This window comes from Haliotis rufescens, unplaced genomic scaffold, assembly GCF_023055435.1.
Source record: "Haliotis rufescens isolate VD_foot unplaced genomic scaffold, xgHalRufe1.0.p SCAF_8, whole genome shotgun sequence".
Lineage (NCBI taxonomy): Eukaryota > Metazoa > Mollusca > Gastropoda > Lepetellida > Haliotidae > Haliotis > Haliotis rufescens.
Genome location: NW_025964372.1, coordinates 8,771,555 through 8,786,652, shown reverse-complemented (window position 1 = coordinate 8,786,652; position 15,098 = coordinate 8,771,555). Strand labels below are relative to the sequence as shown.

The 15,098-nt window shown below is 41.8% G+C and overlaps 1 protein-coding gene across 1 annotated transcript in view; it reads right to left on the bottom strand.

The window, feature by feature from the left end:
• The window catches only part of LOC124125359 (pappalysin-1-like), a 46,275-nt gene that overhangs the window by 16,975 nt on the left and 14,202 nt on the right, over positions 1–15,098 (bottom strand). The window contains exons 2-8 of the mRNA XM_048389714.1: positions 11,385–12,444; positions 9,723–9,868; positions 4,680–4,973; positions 4,026–4,147; positions 2,874–3,060; positions 1,223–1,343; positions 723–876 (exon numbers count right to left, since the gene is read on the bottom strand). Coding sequence (XP_048245671.1) covers positions 723–876; positions 1,223–1,343; positions 2,874–3,060; positions 4,026–4,147; positions 4,680–4,973; positions 9,723–9,868; positions 11,385–12,444 — 2,084 coding nt within the window. The remainder of the gene's footprint in view (positions 1–722; positions 877–1,222; positions 1,344–2,873; positions 3,061–4,025; positions 4,148–4,679; positions 4,974–9,722; positions 9,869–11,384; positions 12,445–15,098) is intronic.

The window sequence follows — 15,098 nt, the reverse complement described above, 5'->3', positions numbered from 1 at the left end:
TCTTGCCAAGTTTCATATTTTTAATATGTCTCAAAGTATGTTAACAGTGTTTGGACAAATAGGGTTTCTCATATATCTATCCATGGTGACGTTTCTTTTGCGGTTCAGTATATATTAACTGATCTAGCCCAGAGGCCGTTATGGAAGGGTAAATAGAACTAAATCAAGTATTTCCTGATCGTTTATTTGTAGATCTTGCAATGAGTTCAAACTATAGAACTCAACTATTCCAGTTTGGTGACTGAACAATATCTTTTGAATCATTGGTTTCAGTTTTCTTTTCGGCGATGTGTTCACACGTCTGTCTCGGGGGAGTTTAAATTTTGATGTCTTATTACAACCTATTTAACACAATCTCCAATCTTATAAACTATTCGAAATACAATTTTGTTAAATTAGATGTATCTTTGTCGATGTCTCGTGCCAATGATGGCCACGAAGCATTCATGGGGAGTATGCTTGGTACATCTGTATTTATTTATATATATTTATTTTATGTTTACTAGCTTTCGAATGCCACTGTGTTCAGATACAAACCGGACTCAGAAGATTTATATATCTTTAACACAAATTCCTCAATTAACAATATCAGGCAGTCATTGTATAGATATGCTCCGGTTTGCTAATATATGCTAGCAAAGGTGTACACTGATCAAGGCTTGATGGTTCCCATCTCTATGCATCTAAAGCGTGTATATTCTAGAGTGCATCCTTGGATTTACCTTCCTCAGTTTCCGGTCTCCAGCCAGCCTGGTAGTGAAGGGGATGTTGCAGTACGTATCAACTTCCGTCAAGGTGCGTACAGTGCGGTCCGTGTAGTACAGCCGTATCTTGTTCAGTCCCCGGTGGGCGTTCCATGTCGCCCATAACGTCAAGCTGTCGTCAGGAAACAACGTGTATGTATTGAGCATATCGATGGGGCAATCAGGGGAGATAACTCTACTTGCCTTACTGTGATCCTTTCAGGTGGGTCGTCCTCATACACATTGATTCGTGTTTGGATAGCAAACAAGTCTACTGAAAATATTTCAAGCTAGGATTTGAAATGGTATTCTTTCGTATCACCCAAACCATTTTTTCGCAACTTTTAATTCTGTTTCATTCTGGCTTTATTCTTTTCCCGTTATGACAGTGGACGTACATGAGATTTAAGGTATCTCCACGAAAGTCAGCCTGTGACGGATGACGAAACAGCACTAAAAGCATGTGATTGCTTAACTACCTTGCAGGTTTGACCGGCCACCTGAGAGACAGGTCGATATAACACTGTTGATGTTTGCAAGTATTGACATCCGGCATCCACACCCGTGTACTGGCGTCACACGTCACAGCATCAGGCGGCCCTGCAGATCAAACAAGATTCAGTCAGCTTCAGTTGCAAATCGGATGCTCACACAGTACACACAGTTTGACAGTGAAACCTTTTGACCAGTGGGTGAGTTACTAAGGTTGTTATCTGTATATGACTCGCAGAACAATCTGTCGTATAAGGAAAGAATTATTACATTGGAGTCAGTGGGCTGGAAATGAAACCAGGCCAACTGAACGTTCATATTTCTAATCACTTTGTCAAACATAAGTCAGTTATTATTATTATTATTTTTATTATTATTATTTTTATTACTTAGCTGATCTCATTGGCTGTAGTAAAGAATTTAGGGCATGTTTTCGACATGTGCATACAAACAAATAGGGTTGTTAATGATGAGAAGATCTAAGCGTGTATATGTCACAACAGATACGTACGTTAATACCTATGTCACCTGTTGCTTCTGCAGATACATAAGTTAGAATATACCTCACCTGTTGCTTCTGCAGATACGCACCTTAGCATATACCCCACCTGTTGCTTCTGCAGATACATACCTTAGCATAAACCTCACCTGTTGCTTCTGCAGATACATACGTTAGAATATACCTCACCTGTTGCTTCTGCAGATACATACCTTAGCATAAACCTCACCTGTTGCTTCTGCAGATACGTACGTTAGAATATACCTCACCTGTTGCTCGTGCAAATACGCATATTAGCATATAACTCACCTATTGCTTCTGCAGATACGCACCTTAGCATATACCTCACCTGTTGCTTCTGCAGATACGTATGTTAGCATATACCTCACCTGTTGCTTCTGCAGATACGTACGTTAGCATCTACCTCACCTGTTGCTTCTGCAGATACGTACGTTAGAATATACCTCACCTGTTGCTTCTGCAGATACGCACCTTAGCATATACCTCACCTGTTGCTTCTGCAGATACGTACCTTAGCATAAACCTCACCTGTTGCTCGTGCAAATACGCATATTAGCATATACCTCACCTGTTGCTTCTGCAGATACGCACCTTAGCATATACCTCACCTGTTGCTTCTGCAGATACGCACCTTAGCATATACCTCACCTGTTGCTTCTGCAGATACGTATGTTAGCATATACCTCACCTGTTGCTTCTGCAGATACGTATGTTAGCATATACCTCACCTGTTGCTTCTGCAGATACGTATGTTAGCATATACCTCACCTGTTGCTTCTGCAGATACGTATGTTAGCATATTCCTCACCTGTTGCTTCTGCAGTACCTTAGCATATACCTCACCTGTTGCTTCTGCAGATACGTATGTTAGCATATACCTCACCTGTTGCTTCTGCAGATACGTATGTTAGCATATACCTCACCTGTTGCTTCTGCAGATACGTATGTTAGCATATACCTCACCTGTTGCTTCTGCAGATACGTATGTTAGCATATTCCTCACCTGTTGCTTCTGCAGTACCTTAGAATATACCTCACCTGTTGCTTCTGCAGATGCGTTCGTTAGCATATATCTCACCTGTTGCTTCTGCAGATACGTATGTTAGCATATATCTCACCTGTTGCTTCTACAGGTGCCCATTCCCCACTGGCATCTTGGTGATTCGGGGAGCTTGCATCGTCAGCGTATTGAAACAGGGCGCCGTCCTCGGTACACATGCTACAAATACTATCAGGGTCATCGCTGCTGATACTGAACGGGGAGATCCAGGCAAGCGTCGTTGACGTCACGTCTGACGACAGGACCTAAACGACATGAGTATGATGCGGATTGCAGCGGAATGAAATTAAAAGACAGAAAAAAATTTATCAATGATGTGCAATGTTGCCAAAGCTAACTTCAAGAGTTGTTAAATGTGAATAAGTGGCTTTGGGTTGAACTCTGCTTTGAGCACTTCAAGTTGATGACGGCCACGTGGGCTTGTTGGGGGATGCAGGTCGTACATGTTTACCACTTTGGTGAAAAACAGAAGCACGAGTATTGTGCTGACAGGTCAAGGGTCATGATAAAGCAGAACTGGGATTCCAAGCAGAGATCAGCAGATCCTGGCCTAGCTAAGGATGCAACTCTGCACATCGAATTGTGGGCCTTCCTGACCCCATTTGTAATAGATGTCGAAAGCCTCTTCTTCATTTCATATTTGTTTGTTGTTGTGTAACGCTGCACTCATCAATGTTCCAGCTATATGACGATTTGGAAATAATCGTGTCTGGACCAGGCATTCCAGTGTTTGACTTCATGAGCATCCGACAAGCAGAGTCGCCTTTTACGGCAAGCAAGGGTTGCTGAAGACCTATTCTACCCCGGATCTTCACGGTCTTGTGAACTGAATTATAAAGACATTATTCTGAACTTTCATATTATAAGCTCTGATCATTTGTATCTTCATATTTCTAGGATGTTATCTGCATCTTTGATATATATCTTGTCATAGGTATATTGTCATGTTTACAGAGCATGTAAGCTGATGGTTAGCTGTGTTTACTGATTTGACATTCTTCTCGTCTCGTTGTTCTGGTCAATCTACGCAAATGATTCGATGACATGCAATCAACCAAGTCAGCCAGCCTTAACAGCCGATCCCGTTAGTCGCCTCTTACGGCAAGCATGGGTTGCTGAAGATTAAATTCTAACCCCGATCTTCACGGGTTACATTTAAGGCACATGTCTTGTTTGTTTCAGTTAACTTAAACACCTATGGTAAACATACCCTTGGTGGCAGCGGTACAGGTGAGGGTATCTTTGCAGTTATCCACGGCTTGTACACAAGGTCAAGGTAACAATGCATCCGGGCAACTTGGTTCTGACTGAAGTGATTAGTACAGTTGTCATCTGGAAGACAGAGTTACACAGCTTAGTCTAAGCCAAACAAACTGAGACACTAGCCAAGCCGTCGGGGCGACACACAACACAGAGTTACCACCCTATCTCAACTTGAATCGCATCTTAAGAAAAGTATGTTCTGCTATTGAAGTCCATTTAAGAAATTATCGCACAATGGGCATGATACGCGTCGTACATTATTTCATAGGAGTGAATAAGTTGAGTTTAACGCCGCTTTTAACAGTATTATAGTTATATCACGGCCTATCAGCATATTGTGAGAGGAAGAACCGAAGTGATGCAAGTTTCAAACGTTTAACATTTTGGTGAAACCCACAAGCGTACGGAAATGGTGCTGACAAACCTAGAATCTATGTCGGAGCGAACCGAAATTCGAACCCACAATCATAGGTTTCTGGCGTCCACAGGGAATTGCGGCGCCTTATACGACAGGGCCATCCGGGCCCCCATTTTCATAAGCATGGATACTCGCATTAACGCTTACAATCCAAAGACTCCAAATATAGTTGGTAAACCATACCTGCATTGCTCATATAGTTTCTGTATGGTGTGTCTGTGTAGGCGTCAAACAGTCCGCATCTGGCATCGGTAGGGTCAGGGTCGTGGCAGTGCATGTTCTCAGGCGTTGGGGTGGTGTCGGCGCACAAGTCCCCGTGCTCCAGTGAGGGATACTTCTCTACACACGGGTCGTCACACTCCATCTCAGACACCCCGTGGTGCACGTGCCACAGTCCAAGGTTATGCCCTATCTCATGTACAAGACTATTTGTCTGACCGGGACGACGAAACATCTTTGACTGGACAACGATACCACCTACAAACAACCGATAAAAAAGGTTTGTTATCTATTACCAATACACAGAGAAAGAAGTGCTCTAGTCTCTCATACTGTAACATACTTCTAAAAGGTCCCATGCAAGTCTGTTACAGTTTGGCAGGTCTAGAGGGAAAATGTCTTCCGTATCTTCGTAGATCCGTTGGGTTCATTTCTACTATACATTCTAAGAAAATTTAAAAAGAAATAACTTCAGAATATTTTTATCAAGAGAACGAATGGTTCTTTACCATTGACATACAAACAGCTCGGCAATGTTTAATAAAACGTTTAACTCATCAGTGAGGCCCTTTTAGAAACATCACTGCAATTGAAAAATCGACGAATTTGACTGTCAATGAAATCAGAATTTGTATCAACTATGCGCTAAAATTATACCAATGAGAGAGTGTTTTCTTGACTTGTTAACTCACATGTCTTTGTCGGAATCGGCAACGATCGTGACCTTGCAAATAAAACCTTATTATCTGCCATAGAGGGAGAGACAGATGTGTTTATGCGTTTACTTTCGATAATCCATGCATATTATGACCATTGTTAAAGTGACATTATTTGCCACCTGTATTATGAGGAAGGAAGGCCTATGTCATGACAAACGGGGATAGCGTAGGGAGCTGCAGCATTCCCATCACACGTGCAGACAAACATCATGGCGCGATACGTCCATGCACTATTTCTTAAACAGACTCATTTAGGTTTGTCAGCAGAAGCCTCCTCAGTGATTGCTTTTATAGAGGTCTTTAATGTTTCAATTAAGTATTCTATGTTTTCTGATGAGACTGCGTTGGTGTTCAGTTCCACCCACTCGTCTGCAGGTCATCAACAGACGAGGATTCTCCCCGTGCCCTTTCATGAAGCCATCCATACACCATTGATTACATGGGCATCTTCGTCAAGCAGTCACTCAAGTACGCAAAGGTCTACTCCCCCGCACTACTTGGCTATCAATGGGAGGAATATTACTACCCTCAAAGCCATTGTTTTAAGGTCTATGGGGGTGATAACTGGGCCAATAGAAAACATATGAACACTTTGTACCATGTACTGAACTATCACTTTCAATCTTCAGTCTACTGTGCATCATCATACCGTTATCAGTGGGTGAGTATTTAACGCCGCTTTGAACAGTATTTCAGTAACGTGTTGCCATGGGAGATTAAACATGGGAGGAAAGCCCACAATAATGCAAGTCTTAGATGATTATCAATTTGGCAAAGGATGGGTACGGTGCTGACAAACCAAGGATCAATATCAGGCTGAATCGGGGATTTGAATCCACGACCACAGGATCCTTGCGCGCCTAATGGAGGCAACTCTGCTCAGCAAATCGTGGCGCTTCTGACGACTGGGCCAATGGAGTTCCTAGACACTGTTATTAGCAAACCTCCATATGCTCTCATCGAGTGATTTACCTTCCGAGACAAAAGTGTATCTTTAAGTTGGGTTCAAGAAGTGTATATGTTCCACTTGTCTGTGCTGTGGGTGGTTCTGGCGATAACTACAACCACCTGTATACAGCCCGCGCAACCTGTGCCAGATGGATGCTCAGACAGTCACTGAATGGAGATGAACTCACCCAGACAGACACACGTACTTTGGCCGCCGTTAGCAATACACGCCGTGTGGTGTAAACACTGCGTCTAGGGCCAGCCCGGGGTCGGGGTTACACACATGGTGTCGGCGGGGGATAGTCTTACAATCAGGTGATGATGGCATAGTCCGGGATGGGGCTACACACAAGGTGTCTGGGGTCGGGGAGGGGGGGTCGTTGGGGGGAAACAGTCATATCATTCAGGTGACGGGGTCACCCACATGGTGTTTGGGGTTTATAGTAAAAACGATCAGGTGATGATGGCACAGCGGTTTTTCCTCCAAGATCAGATATAATGCATGTAATGACAACATTTCCATATATAAAAATGATGATAACTTAGAGTGAGTATGGTTTTACGCCGCTTTTAGCAATATTCCAGCAATATCACGACGGGAGACACTAGAAATCGGTTTTACACATTGTACCTATGTGGGGAATCGAACCTGGGTTTTCGGCGTGACGAACGAATGCTTTAACCACAAGGCTACCCCACCGTCCCTGAAATTCACATAACAAATTATGCTTTCACTCTCGCGTCAAAAGGGAACTCTCACCGTACACACTTTTGCCCAGAATCTCTACTCGGGGACTGCAGCCCAGTCAGATACCATATGCAGTCTTACATTCCTTACATAATTTTGAAGTAAATTCATTGGCCTTGTCATTCACGTAGGTGACATGAAAGAAAGCTTTCCTGTATAATCAGGCCCGATCTAAAATGCCATCCCCTCTCTAACATTTTCATATCCATCTATGTCTGTGATTAGCTTCCTTCATTGTCAATCACCGAGCTGCTGGTGTCATCTTTATTCAGGTGACACAGGGTTACGTGAGGATTATTGACGTCATCTTGTATATATGATGTATATGGTAGGATGGATTCTTTGAATGCATGTAGGTTCAAGCTGGTGATACACGTATCATTTCACATGCTGTTCCCCGTTGTATCGTGTACAGTTGTGCATACACTTGTGCAGTATGGCACATTGTGCATACAGTTGTACCACGTGACACATTGTGCACACTGTTTTATCATGTGGCAGATTGTCTATGGTGTTGTATCATGTGCCACGATGTGTATAGACTTGTACCTTTTTGCAAACTGGCTAAAGCATCATGTGACACAGTGTGTATACATACAACTGCACCATGTGATATATTCTTGATAAAGTTGTATCACATTAAACATTGTATAATATGTTACATTATGTATCATTGGCAAAGTCTTTGTCAAGGAACCTGAGATTACTCGACTATGTGATGCGAGTAGCCTGTTAAAATTTGACAGGACGGTCGTGTACTTATAGGAAGTAAAAAATACGTACAACATCCCCTGTATTGTGACAGGAGACATTTACTGTCGCACAATGGAGTGTTGGGGGACGAATCCGTGTTCCAATTTTATAAACACTGCGTGAAACACTGGATCGAAACGAAAATGTATAACATCGCGGTGAGGACACACCATCAACAGTGTTATGGAAACGTCCGATAATGGATTAAGTCCGTTGGCCTTACCTAGCCCCGCCAGCTCCTGGCCCAGAGCATGTGTGATGGCAGTGACCGCTCTCTTGGAGTCTACGGAAAACCTAGCACAGGTCCAGACTACACCGGCCAGCCACTCGCTGTGTCAGAGGTCAGGGGTCAAAACCATGTCAACAAGACATGATGGTGTGAGTCATATCCAAACAAGGGGAATTTACATCAGATCTTCCAGACATATAAATATGTCTGTAGGATTCACTTCACACAACAAACGTAATTTTCTCAGCTTTGGAGATTCATCAGCCGTAACTGCATGTGACATTGAGCTATTACTACGCAATTCCCCCAGCACTTCTTTGCATGCTCTGTAAATGAGATATTATTCTATCGCAACTGCATCGAGGCTGCATGGCTGAGGTTGTTCTATACGGTCAAAGAGACCAACGGTAACAAATCATTGTACTGCAAGAGCAACTATTTCCATGTAAACACAACATCCGTGGCAAGCTATTGGCAGGGCATAGAGATGGAATAAATACGTATGAAATAACCAATGCCCAAAACAATTTAGGGTATAACATGAGTTCAGATTTGCTCTCTCGAAATCGTTCAGCAATTTATTAGATACGGGTCTCGGTTGTGCATATCAAGTGAAATGTCGATGCTTATGGAATATGCTGAAAAAACGCTGTCGTATTTCCCAACTGTGAATGTGTTTCATGTTTCTGAATTTGTAAGTTCTACTACATGATTCCCCGTGGAACAGATGAAATAGGACCCGACGTTGGTCCTGAACTATGGATCGCACCACAGAAACAAAACAAAACCCATTCGACATTACAGCATGTGAATCTCTTAGTCATAACCAGGAGGCGTTCATGTCAAATGTAGACTTAGTCTCTGAATAAGGTATCTCCAATACGTCACAAACGAACGCCTCCTCCTCCTCCCCCATGACACAACCGTGTTGCAATCGCAGCAAAGAATGTCCAACCACTTGGAGCAGAGTCTGTTGAGACCAAGGATGAATGGGAGTCATGATGAGATAAAACGAAATAATGACGCTGATAACATTTCTCTTCCCCAATCTTGACGAGAACAACCATCCTAACAATGAGTCATACGAGTCACCAGAGACATGATTCTGATACAGTAAGACAATGAGTGGGAAGAGTGTGGCCGCGACGTGTAATGGTGTCTCATGGCTTGCACAACAGACGTGTTTCGCGCTACAGCTGTGTACAGGTTTTATATTTGAACATCACTTACGATAATAAAAGATACATTTTCGCTTTAAACTTTGTTATCTAGAGAACCCAATTACATTCTTTACAAGAGAATGGAGAAACAGGCGTAAATTAACATACTTTAAGCGGGGTTGCTTTCATTAGTTCAAAACGTAATTAAACTGTAATAATGACCTTTCACAAAAGACAACATTCGTACGATTTAGCCATTGAAACATGTATTTACTTTTCATTCTTAAATGGTACTTAGGTCTCCAATCATCTCGTAGGCAGAAAGTACAGTAGAGTTTATTATTATTCATTTAAATCTACTATTTGCAACAACACATTATATGCTATAATATACTTGATGGGGTATGGTATAAGGCAAATAGTCCCACATCTCTCCTGGAGGGAGCTTACCTTGATGGGTGTACACGTGTTTCTCCCAGGGGAATGTAGCCAAACCGATCAATTTGTCCGTGGTGGTGGAGGCTAGGAACACGTTCAGGTGGGAACTAGCCGGGATCCGGACTGCATCTTTGTACTCTTCAATACCGAGGAAACCACTGATAAAAAGCCAACAGGCAGATATAATCATCACATAGATAAATCATTCGCAAGTAAGAACCATTTATTTAAATCTGATACATATCTGACATCTTTTTTTCAATGAGGAATGTACTTTGCAGATGATACATCAAATTGGCACTAGCATGTATGATTGTAGAGTGGTGTATTGTATTTGAAAGGACATGAGTGGTCATCACAGAGGATATTATAGCGCTTTTGGAAAGTGGAAGACATACGTCAATAGATACAACAGCAGACCGTTACAATGCCATTAACTCTATGTCAGGGGTGTACTTTAAGGGTACATCATTCGCATTAACTGCCTTACACAACTGCGAAATAAGACACAATTTTGAGGCTGAAAATGTTTACTTAAAAACGTCTCCACTTGAACTTTGAGTGGAATGGAAGGTCACCGTCATGTGGTGGAAAGCAATAATGACATTGCATGTCTCATACCAGCATACCATCCGTGCAGGGAGCACATTTACACGTCAGGGCAAACAAGCCAATTTGTATATCGTCAAGTGAGCCCTAACCTGCTCTGTCTTACTTTGCCTCTTAAGATCATATGATCGATTTCCATACAGGCAGAACTCAGCTTCGTAGTAAATGTAAGCGTAAAGAGACGTTTGTATGAGTCAGACACACATAACAAGCGGCGAACAGTGATTGTGTGCTACATTAGAATGATTGCAGATTTGAGGCTGTACCTCAGTTTTTGAATTGGCGATGTGATCAATATAGCTTGTGTACACCTTGTGCTCCACCTCTCCAGCAGTGACCCACCTCTATCTCGGGTGCCTTGAGCAGACAATACAGTCATCAGAATTGCCCATAGATCTCTCACTCCATTGGACACGGGAAAGTTTGTTTGTTGGCATTTACAAAGTTCAGCATAACTACAGTCTCCAAGGAGAGACAGGAAATTGCATTGGATTTGAAGCTTTTAGTGGAACACGTCGTTTTTTCTATGGCCATTTAAGATGTTATAATAGCTCCTTGATGAAGTCATGTTACACTTGCGTTATGGTTATGTTAACAGAATGACGTCAGTTATATATATGTAACTTCGTAGGATTTTACACATTTACACAGTAGTATTTAGTCGTCGCAGATCATTAGACAATCGGATGTCAAGGGTTAAACAATAATGATAACAATATATGATTTTAACAAACTATTCAGAAAGTATTGTGCAATACACGTACTTCATTTTGGTCAACAGTGATTTCGAGAAGAGTAGGGAGCAGTGCATTCCATGACTTCTGAGACACCATACACATTTCATGAGCTTATACAAACTGTGTTCTCACAAGTAGTGTCACAATAAGTAGGTAAAAGATAGGATCATTTTGAACGAATATATTGATGACAGGTGCGTTTTGTCCTAATCTTCGTAATGCCCACATGACTTAACATAGTAAGTACATATTCCAAAATGTTAGCATATAAATGTGTGAGGTATTTCTTGAATAGTGTCAGGAAATCCTATCTCAGCTGTATACTCACCGCCAAGGGGATGTATGGTTGAAGCAAGTATAGTGGGTGTCGGGGCCGGGAAGACAGCAGTCGTTCGAGTCCCAGTCGTGGTAAGCTTTGTTACATTCAAAGTCACACTTTCCGTTACCTTTCTTACTCGGATTGCACTTCACCTTCACAGAGTCACAGTCACCTCCGTCGTACCCAGTCCTTGGATGTTGGCATTCAGCTTGGCAATTGCCATCACCCACATTCATAGGGTCACATGCTATCATTATGAGATGTTTACGCAATGATGAGTTCCTTATATTTTCTGTACTCAAATCGAATGTTATGTTGTATGGTTCAAATGCAGTCTTTAATGCTTCATGCTGCACAATAATCTGTTCTTGAGTAACAGTAGGATTTAACCCGTCATCATCCATCAAGTTAACAACTCTGTATTGGATTACCTTTTCATGACGCATCTGCCAACTGTGTGTGTAACTTTGAACTACATTGGGATCATCACATACGGTTTTCCCACACGATGGCACAGAAACGGAAATGTCATGACTCTGATATGGAATGTTTGAATGGATAATTTCTAGACTATGCCCTGTGATCAACTTCCAGTTTGTAACGTCATTAAAATTATCTCCAAACACCAAACCCTCAACATCCATCAAACCTTTTGTTGGAACAAACATATTTTGTTTAATATTTATATGCTTTAATGGCCTTTGCCATAGCCTTAATTCATCAATACTACCTCTAAAGAAATGTCCATTGGAAATATTTCCTCCCAAATGAATTTCTTTGCAAGCAGAAGAGGAGAGACCGAAGATATTTCCTTTCTGGTCTGTTGCCACTGTGATCCTTGCACCGTTGATATACAAAACCATCATGGATCCGTCGTAAGATGCCACAATGTGGATCCACTTGTTCGGCTGATACTGTGTGTGTGTGAAGATGGCGGTTGGTTTTGAAGATCTCTGTGTTTGTAATGAGAAAAACATCCTCACGTCCGCTGCCCCATCTCCCCTAAATGTCTGAAGTCCCAGAGACCAGTGCCCGGACGTCAGGAATCCGTCGCATGTGTCATAGAGCTCTGCAAAAGAAATCATAGTCTGGTTGATAAAGTTTTTTCGTTGTTGTTTAACGCCGCAATCAACAATATTCCAGCTATATGACGGCGGTCTATAAATAATCGAGACAATCCAGTGATTGACATCATGACAATCGATCCACGCAATTGGGATACGATGACATGTATCAACCATGTCAGCGAGCCTGACCACCCGATCCCGTTAGTCGACGCTTACGTCAAGCAAAGCATGGGTTGCTAAAGACCTATTCTACCCTGGATCTTCACGGGTCGTTTGATAAAAAAATGGGTCAAATCTGTTGACCCTCACTGCGCCCACATGTTCGACATTCTCTATATTTGCCGTTATTCTTTACTTATCTTCGGATTCTGTAGTCCTTCCTCTTCCTTCAAATAACCCTACCGATCTCCTTCTTGTATTAAAACAGAACCAATCTTGGTAACAACGCATAAAGTTCAACTTTTTTAATTTTCAAATAGTCAAATATAGGATTTCTACACGTTTGATTAGATTAGGCTGACATTATTGTGCCTTTCTATCAGTTAAATGTTTTCGATATGACAACGGCCCTGCCAGACTTTATTATTTTCTACATGCCTTTGTTCAACGGTATATAATTACAACCGTAACCTTGTGGGTGAGTGAGTGTTAACAGTAAGTCAGGTAATGTTGAAGTCAAATCTCACCATTTCAGTATTTTCATAAAATCCCAAGATTCAAAATATAAACAAAGTGTTGCTGCGACGCCGTCGAACACGCAATCACATACTGTTTAAATGATACATATGGGGGCTATAAAAGGCCAACCATGTCCTATCTCCTTGATTCATCAACTCCAACGTGGAATATGCGCGTCCAGTGACCGTCACCTACCATGTGATCTGCTTTGGCTATGTACAGGTAATGTGCTATAATGAACCCATAGAACTCACTGTACAATTTTCCCATTTGATAACCGTTTGACTATTTGAACTACAAAGGCAACATCATACAGATGCCTTATCTGTGTATACGGTTCATTTCTAATTAATGGATACTGTTAACGATTTTCAAAGCAACTAGTTGGCAGATGGGTTGTTACAATATAACCGTAACCACGCATCAAATTTAAAGAAAAAACAGTTTGAACCGTCTTAGACAAACGTTCGTAAGCTGTTATGATTGGCAAGCTTCAATTTCATTTTTTTAAATATCTGATACAAGGGCCAGACTCATATAAGTGTCATAGTCATATTAATATTTGTTTATAAAAAAGAAAGAAATAGTATATGCAGAAAACTACAATTTTTATATTAACGCCATGAACAAATCTCAGTTAGACATCCTCCTGAACTTTAAGACTCTTCCCTTCAGCGGCTTCAGGGAAGAAACAGTTGAGAGAAAGGCGACTGATGAACTAAAAGGGTAAAAACAAATACGGGCCTTGCTGCATGGTCGAGCTGAGATAAAAGTAGCTCAGCCGTACTGATGCCACAGATGCTACCATCACTTATTGTTGGTCATCCCTACCACATACCACACATCAAGTAATACTTCTTACAACTGCTCCCAACAAATGGTCGGACATGCTAGTTTCAACACCACGCAATTATTATTTAGGGGATTGGGGCTAATATGGTACTGCTGTTTAATCATTATTAGATAACAAGCTTAACGGAAGCCGGCAATAAGTCAGTAATACAAGCTTGATGTATATTCAACGTGTGGTATCTATATACAGCAGCCGAATGACTGTATTGTCATGCTCAACGTCCCAAAGGGACAGCCGTAATAGGTTTTCCACTTACCAGATGTGTACGTTCACAAATTACCTTGCATTGATCAACTAATGACTGGTACAGATCACAGACATATGAAGTGTGTGAACATACTGACGAATACTAAACAAGTACGCACGCTCTAAATAAAACATCGGCGTTAAGTGTGGACAAACACATAAAGGGGTAGGCTGCTGACTCTGGCAGCTGACTCTGGGAGGTTGACATTATCATCCACCGCCGTAGTCGTGTCAAACACCGCTTTCGCATTAAATGGTTTTAATGCGAAATCAAAGAGATTATCAAAATGTGATTCAAGTGCGATAGCATATAGTGTACCCGTTTTACCCAAGATCTCTGAAAGCTAAAAACGTGTTTTATGACAAAAAAGAACAAAACCAATGTATTGCTTACAATGCTTGAGTGAAGCACAATCCTGAAATGTCTTTCAGCACAAGCTTTACAGGTTTACTATGAAGCCCACCAAAGGCGCAAGACAAATTCAAGAACTGGTCTTTATTTCTATACAAGTGTAGGCAGCCAGTGAAAGAAATCCGATGTAACCGCCTTTTACTATAGATTGTCAATGCTAAAACATCTCCTTTTGACGGAACTGAAGGCAACAAGTGCAGTCGGGGTTGTCTAACAATGGAGAACGTTCTTCTGTTACCGTAAACCTAACAGCTTAACACAGCCTTCCATTTGTATCGTCTCACTACCCATAACTGTACACTGGGGTGGCCGCGCTCACTGGCTACGTGACGTCACCAGACTCCCGCCCATAGAAAAGCAGTATCTTTACGAATGTTCTGTGGTCGAATATACCCCTTCCATGCTGTTGTGTTCATCTGGCTTTGCGCTACCCGTACAAGAATGTAAACAGACCACCATGGTGGCTT